The following is a 20,064-nucleotide window of genomic DNA, read 5'->3' as shown; positions in this document are numbered from 1 at the left end:
CATGTTATCTCGTTGATATGTTTTTTTTTTTTTTTTTTTTTTTGGTATGACACTTTGCCATACACCCACAGTGCTTTTATTTTGAAAGCAGCTCTGTGATAGGACTTCCGCCAGTCTCGTGCAGGCAGACGAATGTGCTCGGCTTGTGCCTTCGGGTGGTTTTCTCCTCCGTCACTGTTGTATGGGGCTCCGGCCCGGTGTCCGACCAGCCCCTGCTGCTGAGAAACGTTAGAGAAATGTGTCACCCGTGTGCGGAGGAGGCGAGAGACACCAGCTTCAATAAAACAGGTAGGTCTTTCTCTTAATTTTCTAAGGTGTGTAACTAGCCAGTTAGCTGCGTGGTTCAGAGCGATTTGACTGCCGCAGCGTGCTAACTGGGCATCGGTATGAGACATCGTTTCCCGTCGCCACTCGTCTGACTGTTGTGGAGAAGACCACTTCATAAAAGGTCGCGGTCTGGGTTGGATTACATGTTATTATGTCAATTTGCGTTACAGTCAGACTCTTAATCTCAGATTAATTTTAGCTAATAAAATATTCTCGATCATACATCCGTAACATTTCATCTATAGTTGAAGGCCAGCAAGGTATTTTCATGTTATGGCAAAAACAATATTATCGATGAAGCACTGAGACTGTAAACAGTAGATAAAAATGCTGTATTTTGATATAAATTATGAGGCTCTGTGTCAAATGTAGGTCCTTATATGCAACAGAGCTAGGATGTTTAAACTGCAGTGTTTCCATTGTGAATGACATTGTTTTTGTGTTATATTGTAGAGCTGTAACCATTAGCCGATTAATCGATTAGTACGATAGGCAACTATTTTGGTAATCGAACGGTTTTTTCTGAGCAAAATGGAAAAGATTTGCTGTCTCTAACTCCTCAAATGTGAAGATGTGTTGCTTTTCTTTGTTCTACATGGAAGTAAACTGATAATCTTAGGCGAAACAAGACATTTGAAGATGTTACCCTGGTTTCAATAGGCAAAACTGTTAATCTAGAAATGATTTATTGATAATGAAAATAATTAGTTGCAGTTTCTTGTTAATTTGTGTTTTTATATTGTAACACAAATATTGCAGTGACACAATAGGCTATAGTGTTATTGTAAAAGATATGTAAGAGCTTATATGGTTGGTGTGGTCTTGGTATTATGTCTGCGTAAGATCTATTATAGCATTATTGTAATCCTTTGTGGTAAGGGGGATATCTGACTGTGCAATATTGACCCAGTAACTAGTCACATTAAGGCTTGCCAAATTAATCAAATTATATCATCAATACAGGCTTTTACAAAGTAGGTATAACTGGCCCTTGTTTTAGATGTGTCATGTGAACATGTGTGTGTTTGTGACTGTGACATTTTTGTGAGCTAGAACCAGTTCGACCTGGTCAGGACTGGCCTGTCTGCTCCAATCACTTTATGTCTCAAGTCTGCTATTGCTAGGCCTGGGCAGATGGGCTGAGATCTGAAGCTGTGATAACTTTGTTTCCTACAGCGGGCCCATCAAGAAAGATTTTGTTTTCAAGGAACAGGGAACATCTCATGTTTTGGAAGGATCCCTGGGTGTTTGTGATCCTCCTATCAGCTGCTAAGAACATGATCCTAAATCCTTTATAGACCTACAGAACACTTTTAAACATCCCAACCTCAAAAAATACACCCTGTCAGAAATGGCTTCAGCTAAATCCAGCAACAGGCAGATTTCTAATCATAAGAATGATATATTCACCTCTGAAATATAGGTATATGTGGAAAGGTTAATTGTGCCGATGAGACCAAAATCTTATAGTCAGGAGTTTTGAGTCCTTGACAAAATTTCAAAACTATAAGAGACTCTTGTCACAGATTCAGTCCACTGAATCAGTATTATGGCTGATACTGACAGATGAGACCAGTTCACATTAAGTATCTGTTTTTTTTGTCAGTCTCAGCATAAAGTTAAATATTTCTGGGTAGCTATGTAGGTTTTTGGTTGAATGACCCTTTCACAGGATGTAAACAGCTTTGAGGTGTTCAGAGTAGTGAAATGAAGAGCAGTACAGATTTTCAGAGATATGCCTTTTTTTTTTTTAATGGCTTGCAGACTTGATTGAATGCAGCAGCATGAATGTTAGAGCATAGAGAGAGGTTGACTCCAGCCCACAAACAAGCAAAACAATGCCCTGAGCCCTCTCTATATATAGAGGATCACCAAACTATTCTCACAACAAGCACAGGTATGACCAAAAGAATATATAAATATTGTAGACCAAAAAAGTGTCTACAATATTTTACAAATACTTACAGTATACCAAAATTCTATATTATTCAACTATAGAATAAATTATGTAAATATTACTACTCTTTCTGTTTTCAGATGTTTTGTTTTGCTCAGCCAACAGTCCCAACACCTGAAGGATGTCTAGTGTACAGTGACTCAAGACAGAAAAGCAACAAATTCTCACATTAGAGATGCTTTTTCTCCCCAAAATAGGTCTTTTCAATAGATAACTGATTCTCTGTTAATTGACTAATTGTCAACTTTGATGTGCACTTTCAATATGAGATGCTCAGAGACCCTTGTGATCCCGCCTTAAACCTGTCTGAGACTTTAGATTGCAAGCAACACTGAGATCTGGAAATAATGATTTTCAACAACTTAGTGAAAGAATCCCAGAATGTGTCATCCCTTGAAGGTTACCCAACCATGCTGAATCATAGTGTGTGCACTGTCAGGATGCAGAGACAGTCAGTAAATGTGTGATGCTCTGTGCTGCTAGGACTTGGAAGGTCCTTTGGGTGTATTCAAGCACTTAGATGGAAATTTGTGAAGTTGAAGCAGGGATCATATTGACAGATTGTACCAAACACAAAAAGCACATATCAATCTAATGGAATGTAATAAAAGTTCAAGCCCTCTATAAATGATGGTAATGTTGGCATTCTTTCCATCCATACATCCATCAATTTTCTAAACCACTTATCCTGTTAAGGGTTTCAAGGGTGCTGGAGCCTTTCTCAGCATGGATTGGGCAAGATCCACAAGGCTAATACACACAGACATAAAAACACATTTTCACCTAACAGGCAAACTTCAGTTCTGTTTTTTCCTAACCTGAGGGTCTTTGGACAATTGGAGGTAACAGGAGCACCCAAAGGAAACCCATAAACACAAAGAGAAAATGACCTCTCCTCAAATGAAAGGTCTCAATCAGCTGTCTGATTCAGAACCATAACCTTCCTGTGAGGTAAAAAGTTAGCCCGTGGTGAAATCTTTTTTTCTGGGATTATTAATTCAGTTTGTAGATGTTGGCTGTCAGTTTGCAATAATTTAATTAAAAAAGTCAACTTCAGGCTAACTTAACGATCTTTTCCGAGGGGGATAGACACAGAGAACATTCTGTAAAAAGACGTACAAGTCAGGATGTTTTTTTTCTCTATTTTTCTATTTGACTTCAGTTGAGAGACACTAGTGTCCTTGAGGAAAATTGTACTTGGCTCTGTAATATATTGGCTCTCACAGCAGCCAGGTTCACCTGTGCCGCTCTCAGCCCGTGTGTCAGAGCCTCATCGACAAAAAGCAGCTACACAAAGCAGCTCTGTTCAGGGAACAAACTCAGGAGAAATGTATCAGGGTTACGCCGCAAACTGGAAACCAAGAGAAGAGTCACTATGTAATCCAGCATTGAGCTTTTGTTTAATGCAGTTTTAATTTTAGGATTAGGATGTCATATTCCTCTGGTCCTGTTTGTGTTGGTGAGAAGGATCAGATTGTAAATCCGTAAATCATCATCAAAGGAAAAGCCCTTACTTGGAGGGGTGGTTGGGGAAGATGTGCACTGTGATTCATAGACAAGATAAGCAGTCTGCAGACGTGTGTTTATTTTCCAGGAAAATGTGAAACACAACTTGGATGTTCCTTTGACTAAAGATATCACTGACTGTGATTATGTCACACTGAGTTTATGGGATCATTGTGTGTTAATACTCTGGATGACCAGAGTGAAGCTCCTCAAAAACTTGCAGCTTTTAATTTTAAGGCATGTAACATGAATCTTTAGAGTTACTTGACCTTATCAGTGCAGTCGTGTGACAGGCCTTTATCTTCACTTTGAATTAGAAAACAGGCCCACTCCAAGCAGATTGTTGATTTGTGTTTGTTGTAAAACAATAATTTACATATATCATAGTTTCAGCCCAAACATATTTAATGTACTGTTGTGGTTTTGGATGTGTAACTAATCTTTTGCCATACAGTGGTATTGGTGTCAAAGATTATCTGTTGTTGTTTCTAATACCATGTGAATTATCACATTTAGAGATTTTTGGCAGCTGTTGGTGTCTCTGTGTGCTGTAGTCTCTGAGTTGAGGTGAAGCAGCGGCCTAACCGAGAAGGCCCACAGCGACTGTACTGCCATTCTGGTTTGAACTGGATAAAACAATGCTTTTTTTGTGACCAGACTTGACCAGCTATCCTCTTTCATCCTTTTCCTGTAAGTAAGAGTTGAGCAGACAGAGAGAGTTATGTTTTTTTTAATCAACTAACTTTGTGTCCAAATAGGAAATAGGGGGTTAAGATCAGGATATTTGAATATACTCTTACATATACTACAAGAGAGGGTGGCCAACATTAAACTTTTATTCGATGTTAGTTGGTCCAGGGTTAACATTAAGCTTTGAAACAACTTGGATAAGAGAAAAATGCTTAGATTGCGGTGGATGTTGCATTACTTACATGTTTGCTGTGTGAGGAAGTAGTCCAGGTTGTGGTTTGACAGATGTGTATCTGTGTAAATTGATGCCTGGGAGAGTCTTTTGGTTTTGGGAATCATTTGTTACATGGTCAGTAGCCTGATCTCACTTGGTTTCACTTCCATTTTTTTAAAGGCGTTTTCAAATCAAAGTTCAAGTTCCTGTTCTGGACTTGATTTCAGTATTCTTCCTCACTTTGATCATTTACTCTGTGAGCAGAGAAAACAGCACTTTTGACAAAGCTCATCGTGAATTTAGAATTCTCATTTGTGTCTTCTTGTTGTTGAGATGTTTTAAGTGTGATTTGTCTGAGACATTTAAAACTTCAGCATGCTGTGAACATGTTCATGCAGAATAATCTAATCACATCAGGACAGATGGAGAAACTGGGACTTGTGAGAGCATGCATGCTATGTCAGGGTCTGTGGTCCTTTTGCTTCTGCTTGCTCTGCAGTCTCTGAACCACAGTTTGCTGTCGGCACATGCAAAATGCCCAGGATATCCTTAACACACAGCAGACTCTTATAGAAAACATAATCACTGCTTCCCTTTTATGTGCTACCAGTCTGGTAACTTACACACGTGGCTTTTAACATGGTGACTGGGCTGCATGTATGATGATAACTGAAGCAGAGTCGATTGCCTAACTCTATGTAGGATTTATTGATTTCCCTGAACTAGAGGTTGGATAAATCTGTTAGCGAGACTGTACAGTTTTTAAAATGATGTGCATGACGTTCTGCAAACTGGCGATGAGTAAGCATCTCCATTCTCACAACATAAAAAGCACAGGACTCAACAAGGTTGCACTAGGCTTCCTTCATACTCCAGAGATATGAACATGTTGCTACTAGTTCATGAAATTATACACATTATACAGCCTTAACTGAAACACTTACATCAAGTAATCAATGCCTACACATAACAAGCACAGAAGCAGGACCAGAGAAGTTTTTGCACTTTTGTTTAAAAAAACAAAAAAAATCAGGAAAATTGTTGACTTTATTAATTAATTCACTGATTGTTTCATTTCTAGTGCAGAGGCCAGCATACAGCACATAAAGGTTTCCAAAATAGTCCAGTATGTTTTAAACTTGACATGCCACCATCTAATGTCTGTTTTTTTTTCTTTAGATAAACTATCATGATTCCCATCACAGAGCTCCGGTACTTTGCTGACACCCAGCCAGCGTACCGTATCCTGAAGCCATGGTGGGATGTTTTCACCGACTACATCTCAATCGTCATGCTGATGATTGCAGTGTTCGGTGGCACACTGCAGGTCACGCAGGACAAGATGATCTGCCTGCCTTGCAAGTGGGTGGTCAACAGGTCATGCGAGACCATGCCCGTCCCAAACATGACCACCCCCTATGTACTTGAACCCAAAGGCATTCAGTATGACCTCGACCGCCATCAGTATAATTATGTTGACGCTGTCTGCTACGAGAATGAACTGCACTGGTTTGCCAAATATTTCCCCTATCTGGTGCTACTCCACACCCTCATCTTCCTGGCCTGCAGCAACTTCTGGTTCAAGTTTCCCCGCACAAGCTCTAAACTGGAGCATTTTGTCTCCATTCTCCTCAAGTGCTTTGACTCCCCATGGACAACAAGGGCTTTGTCTGAGACCGTGGTGGAGGAGAGCGACCCCAAACCTCCGGGAAAAATGAACGGTTCAATGGACAAGAAGGCCTCATGTGTGAGTGAGGACGTTGAAGCTAGCGTGCCCATGCTTCAACGAACAAAGTCCAGAATCGAGCAAGGAATTGTAGATCGCTCTGAAACTGGGGTTTTAGATAAAAAAGAAGGGGAGCAAGCTAAGGCCCTTTTTGAGAAAGTGAAGAAGTTCAGGATCCACGTAGAGGAGGGTGATATAGTCTACCGTCTTTACATACGCCAGACCATCATCAAAGTAATCAAGTTTATTCTGATAATTAGCTACACAGCCTACTATGTACACTACATCAGGTTCAGTGTAGTGTGTGCGGTGAACCTTCAGAAGCTAACAGGGTACAGCACGTTCTCTTGTGCCCACCCGTTAGCAACACTTTTCAAGATTCTGGCCTGTTTCTACATCAGCTTAGTAGTGGTTTATGGTCTTATCTGCATGTACACTCTGTGCTGGATGCTCAGCCGCTCCCTCAAAAGATATTCCTTTGAATCAATCCGGGAGGAGAGCAGCTATAGTGACATTCCTGACGTGAAGAATGACTTTGCTTTCATGCTACACATGATAGATCAGTATGACCCTCTCTACTCCAAGCGCTTTGCAGTTTTTCTGTCAGAGGTGAGTGAGAACAAGCTGAGGCAGCTGAACCTGAACAACGAGTGGACGCTGGAAAAGCTAAGGCAGCGCATCACTAAGAACTCCCAGGATAAGCTGGAGCTGCATCTGTTCATGCTCAGTGGGATCCCAGACACAGTATTTGATCTGATAGAGCTCGAAGTGCTCAAGCTGGAGCTTATCCCAGACGTAACTATCCCGCCAATCATCGCCCAGCTTTCCAACCTGAGAGAGATGTGGCTCTATCACACACCGGCTAAAATTGAGGCTCCAGCTCTGGCTTTCCTGAGGGAGAACCTGAAGTCTCTCCACATCAAGTTCACCGACATCAAGGAGATCCCCCTTTGGATCTACAGCCTGAAGAACCTCAGTGAGTTGCACCTAACCGGGAACCTTAGTGCCGAGAACAATCGTTACATCGTCATTGACGGGCTCAGAGAGCTCAAAAGGCTCAAAGTGCTACGTCTGAAAAGCAACCTGACCAAGCTGCCGCAGGTAGTGACGGATGTGGGCGTCCACCTCCAGAAGCTCTCCATCAACAATGAGGGCACCAAGCTGATGGTGCTCAACAGCCTGAAGAAAATGGTCAACCTGACAGAGCTTGAGCTCGTCCGCTGCGATCTCGAACGCATCCCTCACTCCATCTTCAGTTTGCACAACCTGCAGGAGATCGACCTGAAGGACAACAATCTGAAGACAATAGAGGAGATCATCAGCTTCCAGCACCTGCACCGGCTCGTGTGCCTGAAGCTTTGGTACAACCAGATTGCCTACATTCCCATTCAGATCGGAACACTCACCAACCTGGAGAGGCTGTATCTAAACAGAAACAAGATTGAGAAAATCCCCAGCCAGCTTTTCTTCTGCCGCAAGCTACGCTTTTTAGACCTGAGTCACAACAATCTGACCAGCATCCACGCCGATGTAGGCTTCCTCCAGAACCTGCAATACTTTGCTGTGACAGCAAACAGGGTGAGTATCAGAGACGTTTCCTTAAATGTGTTCTCTCCTTGTTTTCATTTTAGTGAAAGTTTGTCTCATTTCCTACGTTCCTGTCTCCACCCCTCTATCTCTTTATCATGTGTGAATAAGATTAGCTCAAAGACCAGATAAGGTATTTACAAAGGTCAGCTCTCATAAATGCTGAGATGTTCATGGGCAGGTTGGAAATTATGGCTTTACAGATAACCACATGACTGAGACTTTTTTACAGTTTTACAGTTGTGTGTTGTCAACTGATACAGTATTGCATATTTCCCAGTTTTAAACGTATCCTTATAAATATTTAAGTTCAGGTGACAAAATGGTTGAAAACACTAATATGATCATGGTCTGTTTATCTGCTTTCTAGTGACTGAAATAAAAGAAGAGCTGATTGAGTGGCATGTTGTAAAGGTAGTCCTGTTCTTTACACAGCAGTCAAAATATGCTAACTGCTAACATGTTAGATAAAAGGCCTCCTGTCTGGTATAATGTACAGATTTTTACTACAAGTCTGTTTTCTTCTCCTCTCTCAGGCCAATAAATAGAAACCATTAGGGAGTTCAAAGCTTAGACACAGTTATGGTGTAATCATACAAATTTTCCCTCGAGGCCACATTACGACTCTTGGAGCATGATGTTGCCCGTTTTACAGTATAATCTAAACTCTCCCATTTAGAAAAGATGATTTTGTTTGCTGTAGACATCCTGAGAAATGCAGCATTACTTTTCAAGTAAACTCTTACAAATCCCTTTATCTAAGATGTTGTTTATTTCAGCTCCACAGATCATTAACTTAAATATTTTAAGGGCCGTGCTAAATCCTGCCATTACAGTCATGGCTGGGTTAGTCCATTTGGTTTGTGGTGAACTAGAACATTTCAGTCTTAACGAAATGCCTTGATTTGCGACATAGGAATTTCATTCAGGGAGTTGTAGTTGGTGCACAAACAGCATTCTCCAGAATGTGCTGTTTTTCACTCAAAAGCATGCACAGAGGGTCATGTGTTTTCAGTAAAGGCTACTATTACTGCCATTTTATTGTGTTTGCTTGTGTTGCCCGCTGAAAATAGGTTCCAGCAGGTTTATGTGCAGCCAAAAATAGCTCCGTTAAATGGGACCCTTCTGGTGTCTCTTGTGTTTTTAAGGCCTCTCTTGCCTAAATCCTCTTTACACTGTTAGCACATTATCAATTCAAATTAGTGGTGTAATTATGAATATTGTTTCTGTGTAGGCGTTATGATAGGATGTGATTTCTGTGGACATCAGTGAATAATACCCACTTAGAGCTTTAGAGTTTGAAATTTAGTTTTTAGACAAACATGAAAAATTTAAAAATAGGACAAGGAGTTCATGGAAGATAACTACACTAAGGCTTCAAGCGTGCATGGCTGGTTGTTGGTTTTTAAATAATTTGTTGATGCCTTTGAAGCCATTTTGTCTTTGTTTTCTTTTTCCAGTATCCTAAATATGTTATGAGATTTTACCCCTAAAGTCTGTGAGCAACTTTTGAGTACCCTTTAATCTTATTTTGATTTGTTTCCTGTGCTGAGGCCTGGCTCATGTTGTTTCTTTTTTAATTGTATAACATCTGAAATGAGCAGGATTTATAAATGAACCATCCTCCACTCACTGTAGTGGAAGCAGCTGCCTCTTTTTCTTACTGCCCTTTGCTCATATCTCAGATCCCTGCCTCATCTGGCCATGGCATATGGATTAAAAATTGAACAGCACGGCCTCTCTGTTAACTGGTAACTTACACCCCTCATTATTCTGCCTCTTGTCCTCTCCACTTCAGATCGAGACTTTGCCCCCTGAGCTCTTCCAGTGTAAGAAGCTGCGTACTCTGAATCTGGGCAATAACTGCCTGCAGACGCTGCCATCACGCTTCGGAGAACTCACCGGCTTGACCCAGCTGGAGCTGAGAGGGAACCGTCTAGAGTGTCTCCCTGTGGAACTCGGCGAGTGTCGGCTGTTGAAGAGGAGCAGTCTGGTGGTGGAGGAGGACCTGTTCAACACGCTGCCATCAGAAGTCAAAGAACAGCTTTGGAGGGCTGATAAGGAGCAAGCTTGAGCCAAACCTCAGTGGTGAGATGCAAAGGAGAGAAGTTTGATTTGAGAAACAAACGAGCAGTTTTTTTTGTCTATAAATAAAGGCAAACCTTGAGAGGTTTGCAGCATTGTTCAGAAAAGTGATGAGGCTTCCCTGACAGGATCTATATAAGCATGGATGTCAAATTTCAAGACCTCCAAGAATTTATTTTTGGAAATCTCCGGGTTCACAGTCGTCAAGGAAAAATCCTGTAACCAACCTGATGAAAGGTGGTTTAGTAATGTGGCTTTTCTGTAATTTCACCCTAAAGATCAAGCTGCAAGGATGCAAACAGGTGATGTCGAATATGCATGCCACAGTAGGACCTGTCTAAAGCAAACCTGTTTATTGGAAAGAGCCAAAAAACAGAAAAAACTTTGCACAATTTCAGCCTTGCCAGTGAGCTTAACGTGCTCACTATCACTTCTCTGCTGGCTGTGGGATACATGCACAATTAGAACATGCTCAAAGCAATGTTTGCCTGACCTCTGGCCTTGAGAAAATTAATTTGGAAATTTTTACAGTTACATTTGCAGTTGTGGTGCAGTGCGATTCTGGCAGATGTTAGAAAAAAATAATAGCGCAACTGGCAGCCAATTTGTTGAGGCATGAAGGTTTGCCCCTTTTGTTTTCTTCAAGCTCTCTGTACGCACCAACATACTTGGAGGCATCTTTTTGTGCAAACAAAATGACTGTGGCGACAATAAATAGATCATCCGACAGGTGATCTCACAGCTTAGGCCTTAACTTAGAAGACTGATGAAACAACATCAAAGAAAAGCTGTAGAATATTCAATGGAAACAAATGGGAACAAACGCTACAGTACAATGTCTAAATATCCTGCAGTTGTTATTTCTTAAAGTCTACCAGTGGGCAGGTTATTTGTCAGCTGCGGAGGTGAAGCAAGCTTTACCTTATTTTGCATGACTGAACATCACATACATTACTGATGTGTCTTATTAAGGTCTGTGTGATGGGCTTTATATCACTGCGTTTGGCCCTGTGGAAACAAAGTCAAGAATTGACTCTGAGATACATAATTTGGTGCTTTGAAAAGCTACCACACGCTGGTATCATGTTTGTGCTCTAACACTCAAGTAATACATAATGAAGATTCAGTGAGTGAGTGAATGCCACACAATGAGAATTTATTTTAAGCTTATTATGGGACATACACCTAATAATCAAAGATTTTAAGTGACCTTTGTTCAACTGAAGGCTAATGTATATGTTGCTTCTTTGACAAGACTGTAATTACACAATGCGTCCTCCTGCTCACATACAGTTTGCCGTCTCTGTATTAAAGTTACAGAGATGCAAACATTCAGAAAACTCCCTGTCATGGTTGGTTTCTTTGTCTTTAATAAATGAAAACATATGCAAGCTTGCACAATGCTAATCATACAACTTCTACATAATGTAGATCAATAAAAGGAGCAAGAATCAAGGTACTTTTTACGCTCAGTTTGATTTTGAATTATGAGATCTTAGGTGATTGTTACTTTTATGGCACTTCCAAGTGGATGAACTGCAGGTGTGAGACAGGAGAGTCTTAACTAGCTGCCAGGTACTGCCAGTCTCAAAAAGGGAAGCATTGATATTAGTGACTCAAGTGCCCAGCTGTTTCTGTGCTAGTCCTTATATTTATCATGCTCGGATTACTCCAGGGGAAGCTCGACATTTGTCAGCACTTTGTTTATCCATTCGAGAGAAAGATGTGGACAAACAGGAAATTACAGAGTGAAGGAAACTGGTTCTGACCAACCCACACAAGGGAAACATTTATTCGCAGAGAGAGTATGCAGAATATGTGATTTCCACATGCATGGTCCAAATTAGTGCAACAGTGCTTCGTCTGCTTGAAACACTTTTCTTGTTAAGGCCTTGGATTTAATAGCATCGTTTGGAGTAAACCTGCTATGTTTACTCCAGCAAGGCATTTCTTGTTGCTAATATGGCCTTACCTTTTACAAGCCGAATGCTCTGTTAATGATCACACACATCACATTCACTACTTGTTGTTTTCATGCGTTGTAAAATGTAAAGCTGAAATGTGTAACGTCTTTGTTTGATGCATATCGGTCATATGGTATGTGGTCTTATTGTTACCAGCTGTTTCTTTTTTTTATTTTAGCTATTTAAGAGGTTGAAGGGAAGCGTCAGTGTAATAATACAACTGTACCTTTGTTCACAGTGAATTTTGTTTCATTGAGGCCTTGGCTAAATCCAAATGCCCTTCTAGGGGTCACTGGGTAAGTGTGCTCCCACACAGTCTTCAAGTGCAGTCCTGTTGTCTTGAACGTGTTGACCAGCAGCCAGTGTTAAAGTTAAAGCAAAGGTCACAGACAAAAAGGAGCAGATGACCCTAGAGAAAGGCAGTAAGTAGTCAAAGGAATCATCATTCTTTTCCTGCCTGTGTAAAAAAAATGTGTAATTGTTTTAAGTATTTATTCCACTTTGATATACCTGCTCTGGTTTAATTTTTGTGGTGCCAAGTAAGAACAAAAACACGTTTTTCATCACATTCTGCAGATAGTGACTGCTGACCTGTTGGATGCCAAACAATGAATGGATATCAAGTAATTTAGGCACTAGCACATTAAACTGCGAAAAAATATATACCTTATAGTGCAGTAGCTGGCCATAGATACAGGGACAAGTTGTAGGACAACTTTTACGTCACTCCAAAGTGAATTTGATATGGTAACATGGCTCATTGTAATGGTGCAGTGCAGTGCAGTGCTGCTGACACAAAAAAATCTCCCTCCTGCAGTGCACCACAGAGTGTCAAATTAGGACGTTCAAACAATGCACATCACTCATTGTTTCAGGCCTCAACTTGCTGGTCATGTTATTAGAGGTTGCATAGTCACAGTTACTTATACTTTTTTCATCCTTATTTTTTCAGGACAAGTTCTGATGTATTTTTAACCCTAAATTCTTTCTGGATAGAGCAGGTGTTCTTAATTACACTTAAAGTTTAAGAGTGCCATAGAATATTTCTCAGGGCATCACTGGGAGCTTATTCACACCCAATCAGAGTAGTTGGATTAGCTAAAATTGCCATATATACGTTGATATATTCGTATATCAGGCCTTTGTCCATTTCCGCTTTATTGCGGACAGTCTACGTCAGCATCACAACACATCTGTAGTCACCCAAATGTGTCTGAGTTGCGTTTTTTTCCTGCTAACGTTTGGATTTATACCCACAAATAATGTGGCCAGGAATTGCTTAAGTAATTTTTTCTGACTGCCAGAGCTATGACTACAGCCACATACAGTCCCTCACCGTCACTTCCCTCTGAGTCACGAGTTGACCGTCTTGAACCTGTGGCCCCACTCCCTTTCTTGCACATCAGCGTCAGTGAATTAGTGTGAAGGTCTGAGATGAGGTCAGTCAGCCATTTGCAGAGCCCCGAAAAGAGGAAGTCATAGTGACTAATGAAGTGCCCCTTAGTTACAAGAAATCCCCAGCACTTTAATTATCGTGTCTCATATAAACACATTGACCAGCCTCAATCAATACATTTAAACGTTTTTTCCACTCTGTGCAAATGAGCTAAAATAGTTGCTTTTCAGTTTTGCTTTCTCTCTCTTGAATTTATGTGTAAGTATCAAAAATATGCTTCTGTTTGTATGTTTTGTATACTTTTAGTGGTGTAGTTTGTGTGAAGCAGCATGATTGATCAGTTTATTCTGACACAGAATTAAGTCATTTGGAGCCACAGAGGCTTTTACAGATGGTTTGACAATGAAAGTTGCCGATTTCTTGGAACGCAGCTCCTTTCCCCAAAAACAAGACAGGATTTCACAACTGAACAGAAACAACTCCTGACAATCTAACATACACTTAAAGGAGGTGAGCTCATCTTCCAGTGTGGGCATTGTGCGTAACAGTACACATCATCTGTTAATATCTGCAACATTTCTGAAGAGTGTACATTTTTGCACGGTTGCATACCATTTCAGTTGAACCCCAAAAACATTGCATTATTCAAAAAACTGCCATTGCATTGACATCTAATCTCTACCTATGTATAAAGCGTTTTTTAAATACCCGATTGTATTTACTATGTACGATAAATTCATCTGTATTCTGATGCCTGTAGATCAGGGATATATGAAAACAGTTTGTTGGTTTCATATTCATTTCATTTTGCGGCATGAGTTTGTTGATGCTGAACTTGTGTGCATTATAGCCATACTGAAGGCTGCCCAATTAACCCCCCTAGCGACAGTCATAGCTGAATATAAGCCTGTAAACTGGATGGACAGACTTGTTTTGATCAGCACTGTCTGTATCACACGTGACAAGGCCTTTATTAATTAATTGTCGCCAAGTGGATTGAACACTGGCTTTTTAAGCGGGACGTCTGTATCAATGAACAACTGAACCTTGATTTCCTAATGTTCAGACCCTACTTTTGTACCATTCTGACACATGATAATAAAATAAACACTTAACTCTACTTCCTGTTGCAAAGAACATGTTGATTCCTTATCTAATGGATGGTTCTTTTTTCAGGAGAAAGTCTTGAGTATTGTTGGGGAGACTTTTTTTTTTTTAAAGATATTTAAGAAATAGGCTAATAAATCTTTTTACTGTTGGCATTTTTCTCAGGAAAAGTCTCAGGCTCAGTTGTATTTGGTGTCCCAGTAAGTCACTGCAGTGAGCCAGCATGTACGATACCAGGGCTCTTAAATTAGCTCACATAAATTAAATCCAGTGGTGTTAATGTTATTAATTACAAATGTGCATTTCCTGCTATGTCAAGTTCTTCATTATTTCTTTCTCTCGGGGAATGTTTGTTCACACTAATGCTTCATTGCTCGTGCTTAAGTATGATCAGATAGCAAATTTTATTTTATTATTTGTTTTATTTATTTAATTAATATTTTCTCAGCTGTTTCTCCCTCTCACCAGCCCGTGAACCCCCATTAACTGAGATGATGACATCTTATTAAGAGGGTGCACAAGGTCGTCAGGTTGTCAGATGAAATTCTGGGCCCTCCACCTTGTGATGTGGTATAGTCTTCTTGCATATAGTATTAGAAAGCAAAGACTGGAGCAAAATCTGAATAAGTAAACACAATGTTGTGTAGCAGAAAAATGTTTTTTACTCTATTTCCCTGTCCTGATATTTTGACACTTTAGAGTTATCTTGTAGCCAGTGGTTAAAAGTAAATGTATTCATTTACTCCAGTACTATACTGACTACCAGTGACTAGTTATTTTGCAAATGATTTTGATAGATTTAACTATATAGCTGTACATATAATAGATGAAAATAGCTTCATCTTGACCAGCTGTGACATTAAAGTGCTGCTTATGTGTCATTGTGTCAGTAACAGTTGATACATATAACTACATACGTTTAAAGAGACCATTCGGCCCAACAAGTTCCATTAGTTTTGATATTTAAAGAACATTTTGCCTGCAATACCTGTGTAATTTTAATCAAGTAAAATTGGTAATGAAGCATTTTTACTTGAAAGAGAATATGTTCACAGCGTGGTATTGCTACCTTTACTAAAAGAAAACATGAGTACCTCTTTCAACACTTACTGGTTGTAAACCACAGATCCATACCTCAGTTTAGAATTATACTTTTATACTGTTATACTGTTCTGTTTAATGTGAAATTAAGGGGTTGGTGAGTATTTCAAGAAGGACTCTCCCGAACTTTAACTGGTGGACCCTGGGGGGCAGATACTAAAAAACTGTGCTTAGTAATAGTATTTAAGTAATGTACTTACTCACACTCCACTACTGCGTCGCTTATGTAACAACCAGAACGGCCACGAGATGGTGCTGTAAGTCATTTGTATTTGTGTCCACATCTCACAGCAACGACTTGAGCGACATCTAGAGGTCATTTCGAGCTACTACTGCACCACCATGAACAGCAGTGGTTGGCTTCCATGTTGCAACTAAAGAGTTAAAGTCCAAAATCCTATTACGCCCTCTGTATGGATTCACTTTAATTGATTTAGACTCGTCACATGATCGGAAACCAGTGCTTGCAGAGTGGAGGTTACCCGGATGAGACACAGAACGCATATCTGCCCCAGGAGCTGAACTGTACCTCTCCGAGCTGACCAGCATGGATTTCATGACAGATCACAATGTGCAAAAGGTGCGTTACATTATACTGAAAACGAGACCACGGTGAACTGTAGCTAAGAAGTATCCTGCACGTTATGCCTTAACTTTATTTATTTATTTAATTTTATTAAAACTCTAATACTGTGTATAATATTTTTCGTCAAGTATATCACATTCTTGCAACGCTTTATTTGTTTTTTGTAGTTTTTATAGAAGTATTTGTGCACTTTTCAGGCTCATTACATAACATGCAACAGCTACAAGTGGTCTATAGCGAGAGGCCCCCACCACCAAATCCTTATTCAATCTGCTGCGTAAAGCATCAGATCTAACTTAAAGGTTACATTTCTTACTTGCAATTGACAAATGGTTCATAATTTCAGCCTTATCTCTCCTGTAGTGTGAGTATAGGCAGAGACACAGCCAGAGAATTAATACTCAGATCAATAAACCCTATTTAAATAGCAAATGTCACATGAATTATATAGCTGAGTTAGAAAAAATGCATTCAGTGTATGTAGGCTGTAACCAATGATTATTGAATCACTGAAACTGACTCAGCAGCACTTTCTTCCCTCTTGAAAGTACATGGAGGATGGGTATGTGGTTCTGGACGGACTGTTGACCTCTCAGGAGTGTGATGAACTGAGGCAGAGGATGACAGATATTGTGGACCGGATGGACGTCCCGGAGCACTGCCGCATCACCTTTTCCACCTATCACGACGAGCAGCTCAAAAAACAGGTCAGGACCCAGTGAGCGATACTGCACGGGTTAAGTCTTTAACAGCACTGTTTGTTTATTTAACAATTTTTCTTTCACATGCTTGCTATCTCATTGCACTTAAAGATGCAGGTACAGTTGCCTTTTATGTTTCTTAAAGGCAGAAAATCAGTGTCATGCTCATGCTCTCGTAGTCTGTAGTGTAGCTACATTACTTCTCTACTGATTGACAGTGTTTACCTTGGCCCTAGACATCCTTCCTTTCAGGCTAATAGCAAACTCTTATGTCAACAGTCTAGGCAGTGTCAGTGGAGAGTGTCTCTCCTCTCTGTAATGTTATCATTCTGTGGCATATCAGGTGACTGATGTTAACCTTCTGACCTGCAGGGAAATGCTGACTATTTCATCACCAGTGGAGACAAGATTCGTTTTTTCTTTGAGAAAGGAGTTTTTGACGACAAAGGTTAGCTCTATTAAAATTCTTCCTAGCCTGTTCATTATTTTTTTACATGGGTAAATTCTAAATGAGATGGATAAAGCTTTTCTTGGCTTGCAGGGGAATTCATCGTACCAAAACAGCGGTCACTGAATAAAGTTGGCCATGGTAAGATTTCTAACTGAGCTCTCCCAACAACATCTACACATGGCTTTCCAATAGTGCCTAACTAATCCCAGTGTTTTAATGTAGCGCTACATGCCTACGAGCCATTGTACAAAAAGGTTACACATTCACCCAAAGTTCAGGTGAGTGAACTGTTAAACAATATCAAAAGATGATGTATTAAGTCACAGAATAACCAACACTGATATCAAATGTTGTTTTGTCTTAGGGCATAGCTAAGAAGCTGGGTCTTGTAAATCCTGTGATACTGCAAAGCATGTACATTTTTAAGGTAAAGCATTATCTATCTGTAAAATGTCATATAGTCTTTGATTATGCTACATGGGTAGTTTAGAATACAATATCATTTTTATTTCTCTATCTTTTCCAGCAACCAGGGATTGGTGGGGAAGGTAAGAAAACAAAAAAGATTTTTTCCCAAAGGCAAAAGTGTGGACCTTTGCATCAATTTATCAAATTATATACATATTTTAAACTAAGTTGATTTAAAAAAAAAAGGCCCTTATTGATATGATGAGCTCATGGAAAAAACATTATTTCCATAAATATCCTTATATAATGAATATGTAGCAAATTCTTGTGTGTTTCTCAGTGACGCCTCATCAAGATGCCACATTTCTGTACACGGAGCCCCTGGGCAGGGTCATGGGGCTGTGGATCGCCCTGGAAGATGCCACTGTCAACAATGGCTGCCTGTGGTTTATCCCGGGGTCACACAACAGTAAGATCGCAACATACTATAACTTATCTCATTCTGTGGCTTCAAAATTACTAAGTTTACTCAGTTCAAATGCTGTGTGTAACACTCCTGCACCCATGATTTGGTACTTCATGGTATGATTTGGTACTTGAAATCAGTTTTCGTAGATATTTGTCATGGTAAACCCCTCTCTTTCTCTCAGGTGGTATTTCTCGGCGGATGGTGCGCACCCCAAAAGGTACCTTTCCCCTCACAGACTTCATCGGAAGAGAGCAGGCCTATGCTGAAGAGAAGTTTATTGCTGCACCAGTAAAGAAAGGTAATTCATTTGTGTCTTCAGTAGTGAAGAAACAGGAAAGGTGATTGAGGAATTAAAAAAGTATTGGGAATGTATAATATGTGCCATAAATATCCTGTGGTGTGGAAATATACACACATTTATTATGTATTCAGAGAGTTTGTGTCAGTTTTGGTAAAGTTTCTAAATAATATGCATAATGTGAATTTTCTAGTGCTGAAATAGATAATCATTTAATGGGATAGTTTGATAGTTTGGGAAGGACTATTTTATGGCCAGGCACAGTGACAGGAGGGACGCACTATGCTTGTCCTTGTCTTGCTCATCACCAAATAAGCTTGTGAGAGTGGGTCAGTCGCACATCCCAACCTGTCCATCATCTCTGTTCAGGTGGCGTAGTCCTGATTCACGGGGAGGTGGTGCATCGCAGTGCTGAAAACATCTCAGAGGACTCTCGCCATGTCTACACCTTCCACATCATGGAATCTCAGGACACCCACTGGAGCCCTGACAACTGGTGAGTGTATTAAAGTGTATTAAAGTCACTAAAGTCTAGTGTCTTTAAATCAACTAACTGAACTGAGCTAAAGTGAGACTACTTAACTTTCAAGTAAATGTATTGTCATAGGACAATACACATCTATAAAGTTTGCTAACATTTTGCCACCATAAGCTATAGGTCATACCAAAACAAATAGTTATTTCAGCATGTGCTGAATTGATCAAAGGTGTTTTTTTTATTGCTTATGAATTTAAGTTTTAATTTCCAGGAGGACGATTGTGAAATGTCTTTTGAAGGTTACATAGTCTCACTCTTCACTCTCAAGTTTTAAAATATGTTTTTATTTTTTTAAGTCTGTATTAAAAAATAGTTGGGTGCCCACATTGACATTTTAACAGTTTTACTAGCTGTAATTATTCCTCCTGTTCATAGTGGACATTAAGACACAACAAGGATTGGATTTTGTTCCCTTCACTTATACTGAAAGAAAATTGGGATGGGATCCTTCAGTGGCCATTATGAATAGGATGTGTAATTACATGTGGGCACCGGACTTACTTTAAGACAAACTTGAAAAAATTATGAACATATTCTTTAATCCATCTGTCACGTTTCCATCTCTTTGGTCCTTAAAGGTTGCAACCCACTGAAGAGCTTCCTTTCCCACCTCTCTACACTAAATGAAGGATCATTTGGCTGCAAGGAAAGACACCAGATAATCTCTTTCCTGAAGAAGGACCAACATGTATGAACTATTTTAACCACAGCAAGTGTTATACAATTGCTCATGTCTTGTTTTTTATCTTTTATGACAACATCTATTTCTCTGAGCCATACAGTATGTACACTAGTATGTGACCTGATCCAGAGGTGCTTAAGCAGAAAAATTGAGTGGATTACTGGTGACTAACTCATATTTTTGAATGTATCAGGGTTTTAAATTAGGAATTTTAATAGACTCAGAAGTTGAATAAATATTTTTTAAATGATCAATTTTCCATGGACACTTA

The 20,064-nt window shown here is 39.8% G+C and overlaps 2 protein-coding genes across 3 annotated transcripts; both read left to right on the top strand.

Moving 5' to 3' along the window:
• Nucleotides 1-79: 79 nt before the first annotated feature.
• On the top strand, nt 80-14,572 carry lrrc8aa (leucine rich repeat containing 8 VRAC subunit Aa). 2 transcript variants are annotated; one of them, XM_018662305.2, is made up of 3 exons: nt 80-288; nt 5,874-7,998; nt 9,806-14,572. In XM_018662305.2, the coding sequence occupies exons 2-3, from the start codon at nt 5,884-5,886 to the stop codon at nt 10,079-10,081; spliced, it is 2,391 nt and encodes a 796-aa protein (XP_018517821.1). In that variant the 5' UTR covers nt 80-288; nt 5,874-5,883; the 3' UTR covers nt 10,082-14,572. The 2 variants fall into 2 exon arrangements, with proteins under 2 accessions (XP_018517821.1, XP_018517822.1); XM_018662306.1 differs by lacking the exon at nt 80-288 and adding an exon at nt 298-448.
• A 1,525-nt stretch (nt 14,573-16,097) lies between these two features.
• Nucleotides 16,098-20,043, top strand: phyhd1 (phytanoyl-CoA dioxygenase domain containing 1). The gene is made up of 11 exons (XM_018662308.2): nt 16,098-16,240; nt 16,795-16,953; nt 17,320-17,395; nt 17,489-17,536; nt 17,621-17,676; nt 17,763-17,825; nt 17,925-17,946; nt 18,147-18,275; nt 18,457-18,573; nt 18,943-19,069; nt 19,690-20,043. The coding sequence occupies exons 1-11, from the start codon at nt 16,208-16,210 to the stop codon at nt 19,736-19,738; spliced, it is 879 nt and encodes a 292-aa protein (XP_018517824.1). The 5' UTR covers nt 16,098-16,207; the 3' UTR covers nt 19,739-20,043.
• The last annotated feature ends 21 nt before the right edge of the window (nt 20,044-20,064 follow it).

The sequence above is a fragment of the Lates calcarifer genome, linkage group LG9 (genome assembly GCF_001640805.2).
Source record: "Lates calcarifer isolate ASB-BC8 linkage group LG9, TLL_Latcal_v3, whole genome shotgun sequence".
NCBI lineage: Eukaryota > Metazoa > Chordata > Actinopteri > Centropomidae > Lates > Lates calcarifer.
Note: the sequence above shows the minus strand (reverse complement) of the source record. Positions and strands in the feature narration are given on the sequence as shown.